Source organism: Xenia sp. Carnegie-2017, unplaced genomic scaffold, assembly GCF_021976095.1.
Source record: "Xenia sp. Carnegie-2017 unplaced genomic scaffold, XeniaSp_v1 HiC_scaffold_20, whole genome shotgun sequence".
NCBI classification, from domain to species: domain Eukaryota; kingdom Metazoa; phylum Cnidaria; class Anthozoa; order Malacalcyonacea; family Xeniidae; genus Xenia; species Xenia sp. Carnegie-2017.
In genome coordinates, this window is record NW_025813483.1 from 7735325 (window position 1) to 7754046 (window position 18722).

The 18722-nt window shown below is 34.3% G+C and overlaps 1 protein-coding gene and 1 long non-coding RNA gene across 2 annotated transcripts in view; one reads left to right on the forward strand and one right to left on the reverse strand.

The window, feature by feature from the left end:
* LOC124440962 (syntaxin-binding protein 5-like) overlaps positions 1–13549 on the forward strand; it is a 79483-nt gene extending 65934 nt beyond the window's left edge. Inside the window, exons 19-27 of the mRNA XM_046991387.1 lie at positions 1656–1778; positions 2189–2287; positions 2960–3051; positions 5647–5737; positions 6838–6949; positions 7055–7150; positions 7871–7995; positions 9541–9659; positions 13235–13549. Coding sequence (XP_046847343.1) covers positions 1656–1778; positions 2189–2287; positions 2960–3051; positions 5647–5737; positions 6838–6949; positions 7055–7150; positions 7871–7995; positions 9541–9659; positions 13235–13372 — 995 coding nt within the window. The 3' untranslated portion in view covers positions 13373–13549. The remainder of the gene's footprint in view (positions 1–1655; positions 1779–2188; positions 2288–2959; positions 3052–5646; positions 5738–6837; positions 6950–7054; positions 7151–7870; positions 7996–9540; positions 9660–13234) is intronic.
* A 3618-nt stretch (positions 13550–17167) lies between these two features.
* LOC124440964 lies at positions 17168–18252 on the reverse strand. Its single transcript, XR_006946831.1, has 4 exons — positions 18168–18252; positions 17634–17683; positions 17399–17567; positions 17168–17313 (listed from the first exon to the last, which is right to left on the reverse strand). It is a non-coding gene; the product is annotated as an uncharacterized LOC124440964 (long non-coding RNA).
* Between the last annotated feature and the right edge of the window lie 470 nt (positions 18253–18722).

Consider the following 18722-nt stretch of genomic DNA (forward strand, 5'->3'; position numbering starts at 1 on the left):
AGCTAACAAACTTCAGGAAATTTGGCTAAAGCGTAGTTGATGAGGACTACAAAAAAAATTGCATTTGAAAAGGGAAAACGCTAAATATTCCACGATTTGGATGCCAAGTGTTCGCCTACGCTTTAGTCAAACTTCCCGAAACTTTGTTAGCTGGCAAGAACATTATGTGCCTTGTTTCAACCCTTTCTGCTCCAAATTTCACTGGAAACAATGGTTATTATTTGCCTCATTTTACGGTGAGATGAACTGTTGGAAGTCCAAATAACTATTCCATCGAAGATTTTGCAAATTTCACGATATGACAAAGCTGAAAAAGACAGGATCTCAGTTAAAATGTGGAACATTTTGTTCAAGCTAACAACCTTCTGAGAACTTCGACCAAACCGTGCACGAACGCCAAGAATCTAAATTTTGGATCATTTGCATTTTTTTCTTTTTAATTGCCATTTTCTTAAAACTTTTGTTAATTATTCATATTTGGATTAATTTAACCTCATATTTGCGCATGTCATTAAAAAACGAAAAATTTAAAATATTTCTAAATTAGAGGTATGCGTTGCGTATGCATTGGCTGCGTCATTTTCGTGCGCAAGCTATTTCAAAAGGGCTTCTTAGTAACACACACAATTTTCTCTCTAAAAATGGTTATTATTAGCAAAAATTTTATTGTCAGGTTAACCATTAGAAGTCCAACTAACTATTTCCACCAAAGATTTTTGCAATTCTTGCTCGCTGATGTCTTTAGCAACGTTTTCCTAACTGTTCAGGGTGTTTTTTTAAACACCCTGTGGACTATGGGTATGAAGGAGATTGTATTTCAATTCAGTTCTCTTTCGGACAAAATAATAATTAAGAGGTTTCTGGGAAATATTATTCGAGATTTGTAGTTTGTCAAACTGCAAAATGTCATGTAATCATGGCTTTGCGTTTTGCGTTGCGGTTTTCGGTTCAAGTTTTTACGGGAAAAGATCCTTCTTGCGGTAGGTGATGTACTGTGAGCTTTATAGTACTTTTAATGCATCCAATAGACTTTTATGAATCAATGTTACATTTTTATGTGAGTATTCAACAAGAATATGTATTTTTTATCGACAAACTTTCAACAAAACATGAAATTTAGCTATAGGGACAGCGAAACGACAAACCTCATGGTGTGCGGGTTTTTGAGGTTTGCCGTTTGCCGTAAACGCCAAACTAAAACTCGCTATCGCTAAACACTCACCTCTGCATTTACGCATCATACAACAAAAACGCAAATTTGGAAGGTAATGCTTTCTGAATACGTATATTTATTTGCCTTTTATGAAGATGTATTTCTGTGATTTTACACAGTATAGTTTTTCTGGAATAAGTTGTAGTTATAATTTATGTTTAACTGGTTATCCTTTTATGCCACTCGTTCACCAAGCTTATCAAAAAAGTAGCTATAATAGGACTGAAAATGAAATTGGCTCTTTGCATTATTGCAATGTTGTGCGCCATAAATTATGCGTCCCACGAAATTTTAATGAGGGTCTCAATGCATGAAATTAGGCTTGCGTTCGATTGCAAGAACAATTCTTTCTTTTTTATTGTTTGCTTCATGGATGTTTTGCATCTTAAGCTGTAGCTATTTTCCATTTTCTTGTCATTAATTATCTTCTTTTATCATGTAGAAAATCTTGTTGGTCCTTGCTTTTGGGTTGGCACAAGTACCGGAAATGTGATTTTATTTGCTGCCAGTTTTCCACCAGCTGGTGAACAGAGACAAACGCAACCAGTTCTAACTTTCAACACAGGTAAGTTTGGCACCATTGAATTTATTTTCATTTATAAATTTTGCAAGTTTAGTTTTAATCGTCTTGGACCGGTTGCACGAACGCCTAACAACGCTCTCCTCTGAATAGCAATACTTTTAAATGCAAGGCAAAAACATAACATTTGGGTTCCCCGCTGGGAATAATTATACGAGAATATTACATGAGGTCTTATATGACAGATTATAATCCATTTAATTTTTTTGTTACAAGAAATACAATATTTACAGATGTAATAATGCAAACTGTGTATTTAAAAATAGAATCTCGTACACTTCCAGAAAAACGTTTTTAGCACTAAAAAATTCGTGTTGTAGACGTTTTAAATTTCGGGAAATGCAAATGACCCATGAGCTTACGGCCACTGCTTTGATTGCATTTTTTGTTTTTAGGGTTGGTTTTCACACACAAGGGTGAAGTCGACAATATTTCGATATTGGATAAAAATGGTCATTTGTTTTCATCTCCCTCGTGTTTCTGGTCCAGTGCTGGTTAGTATCTTATTCTTTAAGTGCATCATAGCGGAGTAACGTAAAGGTTCATTTTCTACGGCGCGCTCACTTGATAACTTGACAAATGTTTTGCAACAGCTTAGCTTATGAGAGTATGAACTGATCATCTATTTTTAACAGCGCTTTACTTGTGGCTGTTTAACCCAGTTCGGCTAGCCAATAGTGGTTGTTGGGTTAATTGAATGTGACAAATGGCAACGACCCAAATTTGTGGTATGGAAATTTCATTGTTTCGTTTCGATCCGACATCGTTCGCCTCTGTTGCTAGTTTTGTGAGTTGTCAGCTAATGCTTGAAACGCAAAGCAGCAACGTTGACTTGGAGCATTCACATGACTGCAAATGAAGCTTGTTTTATTTTTTCATAACGTTTGCAAAACGTTCACCATTCGTCACCGCAGTTGATGCTAGTTTTACTTGTCTATAACGTGCAACAGCAACTTTTGGCTTCAAGCATTTGCATGGCTACAAGTGAAGCCCTTTTAAATTGTTTATGACGTACAACAGCAACATTAACTTTGAGCATTTGCATGCCAGCAAGTGAAGCTAGTTTTTCAGGCTTAAAAAGTACAACAACAGCGTTGTTGACATCTACTTTCTTCAATTGTATTGAACGTATAACCGCCTGATACTATGTTGATTGGGATCAACAGGAATACCTGACGGCTCGCGTACAGCAGTCTGCTCTAACGATAACAATGAAGAACGTCATTTTCTTGTTGTGTGTACCGACAAAGAGGCTGAGGTGAGAACAACAATTATTTTATGCAGAATAAATTTATTAGCATAATGATGGTATATTTAGATTTTGCAATCATACCTTTTAACGCATTTTCGCGAAGTTTTTCATGTAGAACCAGATGAATCATGGCTCAGGTTAAAGATTCACGAAATTAAATTCAAATAAAAAGTCATTAAATTGTTTATATAACAGCTTTGGCAAAAGCCAAGGAAAACAACATTTTACGATATGTAAATTAGAAAACGACAACACATGAATTTACATTTACATATCAATAAGGGGCTGTTTTAATGAATCTAGGCTGGCCCAGTATGCGAGATGAATTTTTGATGTGTTTACAATGACGTTCAGCTCGCTTGCCAAGACGTTTTCGCTGTCGAAATGAATACTTTTATAAAGCTTCTTCTTATAATCAGAGAGATTATCAATCAAATTCTTCATCATCTTTGTATTGCAGCGAAAGTTCTTTCTTTGAACAATTCTTGTGACTTTTTGCTCTCTTTTGCAAGTGCATGTATTCTTCCATTTTAATATGTCATCATACGCATGCTCAAATAGTTAAAATTTAGCTCGGCAAGCAGGCTAGCTCGGCAGTTGAGTGTTAACATGAGAAAATTTCATCCCGGCAGGCGAGATCTCGTCTGTGCCAATTGAGATAAGCGGGCCAGCCCATGTTGCCATATAAACGCAAAAAGATTTTTAATAATATAATATCTACTACGTAGAAAGATCTCGCTTAACGAGCTATCTCGGTAAGCGGGCCAGCTCGGCTTTCATATAAACATGTCCTAAAACTTGAATGATTTTAGAAGCAAACATGTAAACATTGAAAGTTCATTAAAGTTTTAGGAGATCTTTTTTATAAGACAATGAAAAAATTTGTGGCATAGGCACTATAAAAATGTGTTTTAATTATTTAACTTACTGGCTATGATATTTTGCACTATTTGTTTTATTATGTTGTAATATAACCAAACTCGTCGGCTGACGTAACGTAATCATATAAGATAACAAAATTTTGGAAACAAGACTTCATTAAATCATATCAATTAGTAAACTTGACACCAGCTAGGTTTTATCAATTAACCAATTTTGTCGTTATGATATAACTTGGTTTTTTCAAATAACCAAAGTTATTTTTGCACACTTGGTGAGCCAAATGACGTCACAACTGTATGAACACCTTCAATCCCCTCCCCCCTGAATAGTCCCTCAGCAATTTATGGACTATCTAAACAATTATTTGTCTCGAGTTCACTCATTTCACTCTGCGCATTATTCACATACTCTCATTGTAAAACCTGTGCTTGCGTTATCTGTTTTGCTGTAAAGTTTCATCTTGTATTACGGTAATTGTCGTGAACGTAGTGTTTTTGCAGTATTTGTTTCAGTTTATTCATATTTCACGAACATTAAAAGCGCTTGTCGTCTGCAGACATTGTTACGTTTTCAAACGAATCAAATCTGCGCTAACATTTTAAATTTGATTCGTGAAATACATTGTTTAGTTGCTAATAAACAAATTATTTTGGAACACTTATACTTACACACTTATTATATGGCAAGCGTCACTTCCGGCACAATGGCCCTCTTCGATTGGCTCAGAAATGTTTTTGCTGGTCCATTATTTTCCCGTAATCGACCACGGAACAAACGCGTAATTGTAAAGTCAAATGTAAACAAACTTTGTTAAGCAAACAGAACACGCAAAGAAAACGAAACGATAAACCACTTGCGAATGTAAGTCGAAGGGAAAACACTCGGAAAACATTTTAATTATCCAGACGATGTAATTTGAAACGATTTCTTTTTATTGACAAAAACTAGAAAAGTGAAGCCAACCCGTACAAAACAGACGAGAAAGAAAGCAAGCTTCGTTTCAGGTCAAATAATGCCATATAATAAACCTTTTAATAACCTCGCTTTCTCGGTTTTTACTGAAAAATATCGGACCGAGGTCTTTTTGTACAAACCTCGCCCTACGGGCTCAGTCCGTAAAGACCTCGAGCTCGGTTTTTATGAGCTTAATAATCTCTCCTTGCTTTATCATTAAACATATTATTGCTTGCATGATATGAATTTAATAACAACACATAGCACAAAAACATTTAATATCGTTAATGAAATATGAATAAATTGAAATAAAATTGCAAATCAATAAAATTTTCAATGAAAGTATATGACAATGGATTCAAGATAAATGATTGTATTGTCTTGTGACTATTTAGCGTGGAGCAACTGTAGGTGTTCATACAGTTGTGACGTCTTTGATTCGCCAAGTGTGTAAAAAACATGTTGTTACTTAAAACAACCAAATTCATTTATGTGGACAAAATTGGTTATTTGATATAACTAACTGATGTCGAGTTTATTATTTGATATATCCAATGAAAATTTTGTTGACAAAATTTTGTTGTTTGATATAGTTACGTTACGTCAGCTGACGAGATTTTGGTTATATAATATAATAAAATAGATAATTCGAAATATCATTGTCAGTAAGTTAAATAATAAAATCACATTCGGCGCCCTGTATTTTAGTAGCACTCCCGAATGTGGGATATAGGTAAATATACAGTTTTGTTGTTGCTTTTTTAGGTCCATTGTTTGCCATCGCATGCACGCTTTTCTAAGAAAGATCTCTCAGAATACAATTCTGTATTGACTTCAGATGTTGTCACTATTGAAGGTAGTCGTCACTAGTAGCGTAGTCATGTTGCAAATTTGTTCATATTTCAAAGCATTATTCATTTCTTTATAAATCTATTGTTTTACAGTAAGTGAATACTAAAACTTTATATAGCATGAACGAACTTGCAGGATGGCTGCGCCTCTGGTTATCTCTTGAACTTTTTTTGAGTACGTCCATACTCCGGTGCGAAAAAGTGAAGGCAGGATTTGACTGCGTTTACACTCATCCGTTTTATTGTCGCTATAATTTTGCAGGCGTTTACAAATAATGCCTCTCGCTGTCAAAATTTGTTGTTTGCTCGTGAAAATTGGTGCCGCATCTTATTTACACGTTGTTAGATGTTTATATCTCTGGCCATACGTTGGTCATAAAAATCATTAATTTGTAAAAAGGGCTCGGTTTGTACAAAGAGACCGCGGTCCAATATTTGTCTGTAAAGACCAAGAAAGCGAGGTTATCAAAAGGCTTATTACACGGTATTATATTTCACCTGAAACGAAGCTTGCTTTCTTTCTCGTCTTTGCTGTTTTGTACGGGTTTACTTTCACTTTTCTAGTTTTGTCAATAAAAGGAAATCGTTTCAAACTGTATCGTCTGGATAGTTAAACTGTATTTTTCCCCAGTAAAGAATAACGCAGAGTAGAGCTCCCAACCAGCAGCAAAGCCAGCCCGTTCTTCATTCTTACAGTGCAAATATTTTTGTGTTCAATCGCTAAAAAAAAATCGTTCGAATTAATTTTATTAAGAAATAAATAAATATATTTGATGAAAATATACAATGTAAGTTACTAAAAGACCGGGCTCGCTTTGCCACTGTATGCGATGACTAAATTGAAGATGAATTCACCCTGCGCACATACACTACTCCGAAGTGTTAAAGAACTTAAGTCTCTAATTCAAAACACTTTAAATGAAGGCATCAAACCTCAAAGTAGAAGTTATTAATTCCCAATACCCAGTGCTGCTTTATTTGACAAAAAGACCTTCGTTTTTTTGGATTAACCTTTACTCGTGATCGAATTATAGAATCCATATCTTGGCTAGTGTTAATCTGCAAGTGCTTTTTTTAAACAAAAGATTCTTCATGCTTCTTGAAGGTAATAGTTGTCTTGTATGCCTTTGCGAAAGTGGAAATTTTTTGGCGTTTAGTCTCCCAAGCCTTGCTCTCTTGATGAACCTCATTTGGGAGTTCCCATCACAGCGAACAAAGTAAGTAGAGTTCATAATTCATCCATATTTACTATTCATCCTAATCTACTGATCCATTTTTCTTCTTTTACATTTGTCTTTAAGTCTGTCTTTTATTTTGTGTAGTTTTCTTCGCACGTTCAAGTTAGCCTGTGATGGCCAGGCATTGTATCTTCATTCTCCGACAGAGCTTCAGTTTGTGTCAATAGTCACTAAAACTGGGTAAGCCTTCTTCTTTCAATGGAATGGGGTTGTAAGTCAATTTGCCCTAGCTTTTACATCGTATGTTTTATCAAACCTTTTTTAATGAGTTTGTGATGCTTTATTTGTACGTGAGTTTCATTGCTTGCGTAGACTAAAAGATATTCCGAAAGTGGAAAAAGTATCCAAATATATTATGCCACTTCATTTCCAAGATTTATCAAGAAAGCTGTTCAATTGTTTATTTGCTAAGTGCATCTTGTGTGGTGCAAACTTTTTCTACTTGTGTGTTAACAGTTCTTTCTCATATTTCTATAACAGCTCAGTTGAAATCGGTTGTTGTTTTCGTCACAATCGTGAGATTGCATTAATCACACGCATGACTGGTATGAATGAAATACTGTGACCAATCATTCCCAATTTTGGATTGTTTCACGTGTGAGTGTCACTCTCGCCACGTGAAATGAAGCATGATTGACATAATATTTTGCCACGTGCAAAAATGCAGCGCCGTGGATTTCGCTGTGTAATTTTGCAACTATTATGATACGCAAATGCAACCAAACATGAGTAATCTGGGTGAACGCCTGACGGGCGTCTTGTTATGCAGAATAATTCATGCGTTTTATGAATTAAATAAACTAGTGATCGTTTCAGTTCCTGGCCTGTATTTTTCTTTTATGTTAGAAACCATGCAAAGGCATTTCTCTTTCAACGTTATTCTCACTCTTTATCTATTAGACTCAACTTTCCCGAGTTCTCTGGCTCGCTTTTTACGGTAGTGCCAGTTCCCGAAAGACCAAGACGCGGTTTTTTGGCCTCTCTATTCAATATAGGACCAAGTGATTTAGACCGGGAAAGATTATGTAAGTGTACTTGCTCATTCTTTTTAATGTTTTTACAGCGCCATGTGTTCGCCGTACCCGAATATATCTTTAAACACAGTCTTGGTTGTGGTTACAAACTTCAATTTTGTTTTGAATAACGTATTTGTTATAGTGAATGACGATTGAGTAGTTCTCAAAGAACTGTTAAAACTTTCGTTGTCTTTAATACAAATAGAAGGTAAATTTTCTTTAATTAATGCAGACGGTGACACCTGATGAGAAGTCTGCCGAAATGCATTTTGTCATTGAAAATGTCATACAGTGGCGGATCTAGGGTCAGTCAAAATAAATTAATGCAGCAAATTTTGGCATGTATTTACATTTCTAAGCCCTTGGAGGCATATTCATTGGTAAAATTATTCCTTTAGAAATTCAAAACTAATGTTTTTCTGAAAGTACTTTGAATTTAAAATTAAGGAGCTATAATTTATTTTGACTAACGACGCTGGATCCGCTACTGTGATTATATCAGGGTCAGGAAAATAACTTCTTTAGATGTCAAATCGTTTTTTAAGAACATTTGCCATGTATTTGACTGCACGAAAATTTCATTTTTATGGGCTTTATTGGCATAACAGTAGGTGAGTTCGCCCCAGATGTTACGTAAAAAGGAGAACACATGCATTTATGTTATAATATTACAGTACAGAAAAACTCTGTTATACCTCATAGGTGTATAGTTTGATGACAAAGATTAAACAAATAATCTTTCTATGTCACTTCTGGCGGAGAATCCCTTACTTTTAGGCCCAAAAATCGCATGACAGCATTTTCCACTAATCAAATATATTGCAAACGCTCTTAAAATTGATTGAACTATGAAGAAAAGTTATTTCCCTGAACGTGACGTTAGCATTTGAATTTTATACTTATCTTCGCTTTGTTTTTCAGTAATTCTTTTAAGAACTACTCAACTGTCATTCACTCATCGACAATGAGCTATAAATATGGAAAGTTTGTGTCTATCCTCCCATAAATTTATTTTCTCGAAAAGACTGGTTCTCTTATCTCGCTTTCGATTTCTTAATAGCTACGTTTAACGTTTATGGGAACACATTTCATATCCACACACGCTAAAGATACATGTTTTAGATTTCATGTTCAACACTAAGTAAAGAAAGTAATTTTTCATGTTGAACCCTTCGAAGTTTATTTGAAGCAGCAGATGTTTCGGTGCAACCAATTTTCTGTTTTGTTTTATAATAATATTTTTGAAAAAACTTTTGAAAACACGAACGCTGATTGATCGAATGCTCGAAAAAAACGTGATTCTATAACTCTGTGGTGCACGAGAACTTCGGTCTCGAAAAATCACTTCTTAAAGTTTGGGAGAATCTCAAAATTGCTTGGAAACAATTGCACTTCATGCTCGTGTTTGTCACGCAATTTCTCGTTTCTCCCAAACTTTCCCGCGTGTTTTTATTACTCGGAAACTCCGAAAATCTTTTCAATCATTGCACGACAAACTGTATGAAGTGTAAAAAATCAATTCCTTTCTCTTAAGTTTGCGCGTTTATTATCTAGTTGGTGTTGAGAGCGGAAAATCATCACAGTATTTGGCTACCCGAATTCCTGGAAAAGGTACAGAGGACATTCAAGCTAAGTCAGGTGGTGTTGCTGATGTAATGGCCAAGAACATACAGGTATGGCTAGGTGTTGAGTACATGGAACAGAGATTGGAAACTAGTTGCGATATCATGATCACATGAACAAATACTATCATATTAGCCAGTCTTAGTGTGTACTAATAAAAAGTCTACGGAACCGATAGAGTTAGGATTGCGCCAGGTGAAAAGGTTTTTATTGTTATTTTCCATTGCAACGCTTTTATTTTCAACAGCATTATTTTTCTCATGAGGATTGAATTCATTACCGACAATGTAAAGATCAAAGTAAACATATTGTTATTTGGAATAATTACAGAAAATCTATTTATCTAGGAATGCCGGGTTGTGATAGAAGGTTACAATCGCAAAAAAACGTAAATTGGGCTCATTGCTTAAAACTTATGAGATTTGTAGCTGTTTTCACGTTCATAGAAATTATGAATGATATTTAGACGAAATATATCGGCTGCAACAACTCGTTCTTGGATATAAATATCCATTTTGAAACTATTCAAAATTTTTACATTGGAATATTTTGCGATGGCGTTGTTATCAAGACATTCGAAAAATGAATTGCCGCAATAATTTTTTAACTTGGGCTACATAAGGTAAAGGCGAGTATAAAATACGGGTTTTCTGTCTTGTAGCGGAATTGCACAAACCACGGGTGACTTGCACGACGTCTTTGAACTAATCAAAATCTTTCTCAGGTCTGTAATAATGCGTGAGTGTCATACACGTACAGTGAAACTTCATTGACATAATATATTGCTACATGTGAGATGGCATTGTTGTGAATTTCGTTGAGCTATATGCAACTATTGCAATAAGCAAATATAACCAAACATTGTTCCCGAGTTGCTGGAGTAAATGTCTAAAAGTCGTCTTGTTTTGTGTTAAATGTTGGTGAAACGCAAAATTTGGTAAATAAAAATCGAGTTACAAAGGTTTTGTTCCAATATCACTCAATTGGAAGTTGGAGGATATCCAATGTTATTTGTAACAATGATACAACATAAAGTATTTCATTTGTTAAAGTTAATGTTAATTCAGTTAATAGACGCATGACAATCGATTGTTTATCCAGATACGTCTCACCTTTGTCAGTTATTGTTGAGTGGAGCAAGCGTGTTGAAGAACGTATAATATCATGAATAAAACATATAATCTAACAGAAATCGCCCAGAATAGTCCTGAACAGCCCACGAACGTAGTCCAATAACTTAGTATTGGATTGTCAAACGATAACGCATGTATACTAGCAAATATTATAAATATTATTCGATGCTTTAATCATTTACGGACTTCCAGACAATTTTGAACACTTCGTAGTACAAGAAAGCTTTAATTCACAGCCAACTTCACAGAACTACGAACGCGCCCGAAGAATTATGAAGGTGGTCGACTCCAAGGAACCATAGAGAAGTCAGTGTAAAAGCAATGCATTCTGGAAATATATCAGGCAGAAACAAAACCTTAATTAAGCGTAAAGGGACCTGTTATGTTTGTGGATGAGCAAGAAAGTTCAAGCAAGAAAGTGCGAGTATTCAAATTCAAAAATACGCCGCAGAGTCACGATTACCTCGAAAATTGAGAAGCGGCAAAGGAGCAGAATACACATCCAAGCAATTCAAACTCAACTGCATAGAATGAAAAATAAAACTTGAAATTACATTGCCTGAAACCCCACAAAAAATGGATTAGCCAAACGCTATAATCGAACTCTAGTTGAAATGGGACCATGTCTATTAATCTGACCACAATTACCAAAATAAGAGCCTTGTCTCTTGCATCTCATATAAGAAATCTTACCGTTACTGCCAACAGCGAACATGATACAAGACCTTTTGGGCTATTTATTGGAAAATAACCAAGTCTAAATCATTTACGCACTTTGGTTGTACAGCATACGTCATGGAAAAAATGATCACCCTAAAGAGATTTGATTCGAGAGCTGTAAAGCTTACATTCTGTATGAATTAGATTCAATGAAAGTCGTCAAAGCGCCTAACGTTGTCTTCCGAGTAAGAGAAATCCAACTATTTTCAGCAAAAGAGACGATAAATTCAGAACTTCCAAATCTTGTAAGTCCCAACATGCATTTCGACGATGATTGAGCGAAAGGTGAGAAAATAGGAGAACGGATTCAAGATAGAGTTAGGGGAAATAATTTAACGTTACCAGCTGTTCAAAATCTTGAAGAAGATGAAGAAAATCCTTAGAAAGAATTCTCACTTCCTAGAAAATGCAGAAATTAGCAACCACCAAAAAAGTACAGATTACACTACACAGTTAACACAATCAAAGAAGAAAGCGTACAAGACCCCAAGTCTTATAATGAAGCAATTAATATACCGTAAACAGAAAGCTGAAGAGAAGCGATGAAAGCGGAATATGCTTATTAATGGAAAATAACACTTGGACAATAGTGAACGAACCAGAGATTATGCAAGTTCTACCAGGAAAATGTGTATATACATTAAAGAATGGAGCAGATGGTCACATCGGCATGTTTAAAGTAAGATATGTAGCCAAGGGTTATGCTCAAGTCGAAGGCTTAGACCTTTTTGCTACTTACGCTCCAACATGTAAGGCAAAACCTTCCGAATCCTACTTGCAATGACAGCGCACAAAGATCTACACTTAACATAGTTTAACATGAGTGATTGTAAAACAGCAGCGTCACCTGAAAAGTAAATTCGAAGCTGATCAAAACCAACGAAGAGCAAAAGTAGTCGATTTGAAGTTATACAGAAGTTTAGTTGGTTTACTTCTGTTTGTTGGTAAACAAACCCATCCAGACATCTTTCACATTTTTATTCAGCTATTAAGATTCCTAGATAAACCTGACATATCACATTAGAAAGCAGCAAAACACATACTAAGATCTATTGAAGTGAAGAAGCACGCAATTGTTGCACTTTCGCCAACAAAAACAGGGTACCAAACAATGGTGGTAGTCCTACGAGAAGCACTATACTTTTGAGCACTATTTAATGATTTAGGTATCCAATAAAGTAACCAATCAATATCAGATAAGATAACCAATCCTATGTAAAATTGTGTCAAATACTTGTAATGTGTAGTAAAAGATTCACTATTTTTTAACCGAAGAAATGACAGCCGACATTCTGAAGAAGTCATTATTTCAAGTTAAAGTTGCAAAACATCGAACAACATTTTGAGGCATTTAACTACATAGTAGACTCATCATGAGCAGGCTGAGTTTGAGTGGAAGTGTTTAAAGTGTTTAAAGTTAATGTTACCACAGTATACAAACAAACAGTAGTCTCACTCCACTGTGCAACTTGGTGCTGTATATTCAATTATATTACTGGCTGACACCAGCATGCTACTAAGTGCTCCTATTAGTCAGAAAATGCAATTTACTGGCTGCTACTATGCTAATCACATGCTTAATAAGATATGCACTACCCGAAAATTTGGGTGGGACTACTGTTTGTTTCCATACTGTGATATTACTTTAGTTAATAGATCATCGATCACGTGGCAATCATATGTTTATCTAGATCTGCCTTGCTTTTATCAGTTCTTGTTGAGTAATCTAACAATATTTTCCCACATTGTTGTTATTTTATTTTGTCCTTTAGGCGGTAAAAGAGCGTGGGGAAAAACTAGAAGACTTAGATCTCAAGACGCAGCATATGCGGGATCAAGCCAATCAGTATTCAAGAAATGCCCGTGCATTAGCACATAAATTTAAAGAAAAAAAATGGTATCAATGGTAGGACAATAGGGAATTTTAGAAATGTTGCCGCTGAATTTGTCGACAATTTTAATTTACTGAACTATCTGAGCGTTATAAATTACAAATACAATTTTGCATGCAATGCTGTTGTATCATTGTACAATTATGTATTGTGAATTGCTATGTGAAATAATTCATTTGTTCTTTAGAGAGTAAATGGCTTTTTCAAGACATGTACCCTACGTCATAGGTTCATACATATCGTATAGGTCTATGCGATATTTAAGAAAAGCTTGCTCCTGCATACATCACATTCGTTTGAGCTTTCGCATAACTCATTTTGCAAATCGTAGAATCTTTTCCAGTCATGTATTTGCCACTCAAACTTGCAAAGTGATTTAGTTTGGAATAAAGCTGTATAATTTATGCGACAGCTTCATTGAACTAAACATAATTTAAATTAAACAAGACTTACCTGTAAGTTGAAGTTTAAGTATGATTTTATGAGTCGCCGTTGGGAGTGCGGAGTCACATCAGAATTGAAAGACTGAAGAGATGGCCACCAACAATGTACCTGGGTGGGCCAAATAACCTTACAATGGGTTGGGCATATGACTCCACTCCCACCTGCGACTCATAAAATCATACTTAAACTTAAACTTACAGGTATTTCCTTTAATTTAAATTATATTTCGTCACTGGTGACGTCGTGACGAAGTCACATGAGATTTGAAAGCTGTGGCCATGATTCAGTAAGCGCATGGATAGCTAAATATCTAATACATTATATCTGTTTGTACCAGTACAGTATAAAACAAAACAAGGTTATTAAAGCCCAACAGTTGTAAAGTCTATGCAACTACACATGTGCCACAATTATTCATGGCACTGGTTTCCAAATGTTTTCCACCAAAGTTTTCAGTAATAATGAGTTTGTTATAATACTTAGCAAATGTGGATCTAGAATGCCATGTGGCAGCTTTCATGATAACGTCAATAGGCAGTCCCTTGGCCTTGGCACAGGATACAGCAGCAACTCTCGTGCTAGCAGTAACTCTCGTGCTATGTGCCTTGAAAATTGCCGTGTCGATTCCAGCTAATTCAAAACCGACTTCATCCATCTCGAAATTGTATCACGTGAAACAGGCTTGAATGGTTTGTGAAGACTAAGAAATAGCTGAGAGCATCCTCCATGATGTGTCTCTATTTTTCGCCAATAAACTTTCAAACAACTAACCACACATAAATCAGGATCGTTGGGAAAATCCAGAAATTCTAAATGCGATAAGTGACGGCTTGGAGCAGACGTCTTTAAGAGATTGGTGAGCATGAAAACGCATGTACTGTCATTACAAACGATATTATCCAAACGAAAATTATGCAAAGTTTGACATCGTTGTCCTGAAAGAAGTCCAAGTAATATGACAAGTTTAGTTTCAGGGATAGTTGGGTACTTCACTCTAGAATCTTCAACCGTTTCAGAACTAAGTCCACATCCCATACACAGGTATAACGTGGAAGAGCTGGTTTGACTCGAATACTTCTTTTAATAACCGTTTTACATATGGATGCTGCGCAAATAGTCAGAGTCAATGTTGTGCTTTATGATTCGGTGATGTTCGGCAATGTGATTAGCTTTGTCTTGTTTCTTTGTAGCTCGTTTGTGTTCAGTAAGTCTTATGTTTAAGTTCCTGCCAGTTTCCCGATTTAGGAGGCGTGGCAGTCGGAGCAATTTAGTTTGTAAACTGCACCTTGTCATTCGTTGAGTTGCTCTCTGTCTTTTATGTTCGTTAGTACTTGTCGTAACGTTGTGATTGGTTTATGTGCGACACGTATGTTGTATGGTCGTAAGATACGCGAGATAGTCTCAGACGTACCTTTGAGGTAAGGTATCGTTGCTGTTGTTACTGAGTTCTTCGTTTCGTTGGGTTCGTTGGGTTTGTAAGTGTTGCGTTTGATAAAGTCAGAGTTATAGTTGTTTTTGTCAAAAACACGTTTGAGATATGTAAGACTTGTTTTCGTTGTGCAGAGTCTTACATTTTTCGTAAAATTGTGCACAATACATAATTTTAATGTTATTAGAATATTTTGAACTTTTATAGGTATTTTTTAAGACACTAAGTTTTTTTAATAAAAGCCTCAATTTTTTAAGTTTTTGTCTTCACCTTTATTAAGGCAAATAATTCTAAATAAAAAATGTTAATCCAATTTTTTTGTTAAAGTTGTTCAAAAATCATTGTTTTAACGTGATTAGATTTTTTTGTTATAACATCACTTATTTTTAAAACAATAGTATTTTTTAATAAAATGCTAGTTTTAACTTTTTCATCCTTTTTATTGTAAATTTATTAAAACCAAGCAATTTCAAAAAAAAAGTTCTAGTCTTACGCTTTTCGTAAATTGTGCACAATTCATGATTTTAATGTTATTACAATATGAACTTTATAGGTATTTTTAAGACACTAATTTTTTAATAAAAGCCTCAATTTTTAAGTTTTGTCTTCAATTTTATTAAGGCAATTAATTCTAAATAAAAATGCTAATACAATTTTTTGGTTAAAGTTGTTAAAAAATCATTATTTTAACGTTATTATATTATTCTGCAATAATATCACTTATTTTAAAAAGAAGAGAGTTTTTATAATAAATGCTAGTTTTTAAACTATTTCATTCCTTTTATTGTAAATTTATTAAAACCGAGCAATTTCGAAAAAAATTTAGTCTTACATTTTCGTAAAATTGTGCACAATTCATGATTTTAATGTTATTAGAATATTTTGAACTTTTATAGGTATTTTTTAAGACACTAACTTTTAATAAAAGCGTCTATTTTTTAAGTTTTTGTTTTCAATTTTATTAAGGCAATTAATTCTAAATAAAATTGTTAATCCAATTTTTTTATCGTATTTCAAAATTTTCATCAAAAGACTATAATTTATGCATTTGAACAGATTTTCCATAAAAAAAAGAACTTTTACAAAATAGAGAATCCACCCCTGAAAATGAATTTTATCATTTTTGAAAATTTTCTTCAAAACATTATAACTTATGCATTTGAACACATTTACAATTCCTGAAAATGAATTTTATCATATTTTCCACAACAAAAAGAACTTTTACAAAAATAGGAATTCAACCCCCTGAAAATTAATTTTATCATATTTCAAAATTTTCATCAAAAGACAAAATTTATGCATTTCAACATATTTTTCACACAAAAGAACTTTTACAAAATAAGAATTCCACCCCTGAAAATGAATTTTATCATATTTTCCACAACAAAAAGAACTTTTACAAAAATAGGAATTAAAGCCCCTGAAAATTACTTTTATCATATTTTAAAATTTTCATCAAAAGACAAAATTTATGCTTTCAACATATTTTCCACAACAAAAGAACTTTTACAAAAATAGGAATTCCAACCCCTGAAATTGAATTTCATCATATTTCAAAATTTTAATCAAAACACTATAACTTATGCATTTGAACACATTTTCCACAACAAAAAGAACTTATACAAAAATAGGAATTCCACCCCCTGAAAATGAATTTTATTGTTTTTTAAAATTTTCATCAAAAGACAAAATTTATGCATTTCAACATATTTTCCACAACAAAAAGAACTTTTACAAAAATAGGAAATCCACCCTGAAAATGAATTTTATCATATTTCAAAATTTTCATCAAAACACTGTAACTTATGCATTTGAACAGATTTTCCATAACAAAAAGAACTTAACAAAATAGGAATTCCACACCCCCTGAAAATGAATTTTATCATATTTCAAAATTTTCATCAAATGACTATAATTGATGCATTTAACACATTTTCCACAACAAAAAGAACTTTTACAAAAATAAGAATTTTAACCCCCCTCCCTGGAAATGAATTTTATCATACTTTGAGCCATGCACTTCAACACCAGATTCCACGGCAGCCACGAAAAAGTAATCAATGTTCATTCCTTTCAAAGCATCCAACTAAACAATAGCACCGATAGCATTAATAAAAATTGAACTGATCACAAAATAATTTTGTGCGTTTATTTTGACCCATTCAATATACCTTCTTCAAAATTTTTTCAACTCTCGTTTCTTGCGCGTTTCGTGGTCTAAAACAGAGCAATCTGTCTTTGCCCTATTTATATAGCCTTCTCGTTGGCTTTTATCCACGCAGCGCCATCGTTGTCCCAATTCAACATTTCTAGCGTGAAATGACAAAGACTTTAAGGAGTCTAAAAAAAGAATAAAAATGTGCATAATGTTAATAGAGACAACTTTGTGTACGTAGCTATTCTCACCATCGTTAGAAGCTTCTTCTTTACAAAATAATTGGTATCCATTCATTCCACTAAAAAGTAAATGAATTTTATTTTTTATTTGAAAATTTTGTAAAACTTGCAGTCTTTTGAAATGATTTCCTTTGGCTGACTATTGATGGACAATTCTACCGTTTTGAAAAGCTGAAAAGTGAGTGAAGAGTAAAGAAAATTTTTAATTCGTTATTGCAACCATGTGGAACTATCTTTTTCTTGAGTATTGAAATACTCAGGAAAGCCCTGCATAATTTCCGTGATTTAAGGAAAATCCGTATGCGAACAAACCACAATATTTACAACATTACTACGGTTTGTAGGTCTAAATTTGGCACAAATTATAGCACAGAGATATGCATGCTCACCATAAGGTGAGATTAACGAGCAGATATGGAAAAGTTATAAAACAGCGATGTAGACAAATAAGCTTTATAAAATAGATTTATATAGAACTAGAATACATCTTGGAATGAAAATGAACTTGTTGATAAATTATCACAATGGATAGCATTATTTTACCTTGACATGATTCCTATCCTGCTTAAAATGAACCAGAAGAGTCTATTTGGTGTGCAATATAGTCAGTGGCGTAGCTAGGAAAATAGTCTCTCCGCCATCCATCTCGCGCCGGAGGCGACCCCACTAGGGGTCCGGGGCATGCTCCCCGGAAAATTTGAAATCCAGAGCCTTGGAAACAGCATTTCCTGCGATTTCGAGGGCGAATTATTTGTTGTACAATAATTTATAAAACCCATTTTGTTAGCTGCATTCTTAATGTGGCAATCGTTGAAACTGCAACTAGTTAAAAGGTACTAAAGGTGGCTCAGAGAAACGTTACGCAGGAGACAATTGTCCCTAAAACATAATTTACTCATCACTGCCCTTGCATAAACAGAAGAAATTTGTATTAGCACAAAAATAATATAGTATACGACACTTCTAAAGTGCATAGAGAGAGATTTTTCTTAGCATTCTACTTGTTAGTTTAAACTTCTTTAGATTGGGGCAAGTAGACAGGGGCTTTATTCTTTAAAGTTATGCTTAATTTTCTCAATGAAGTACCATGTATTATAC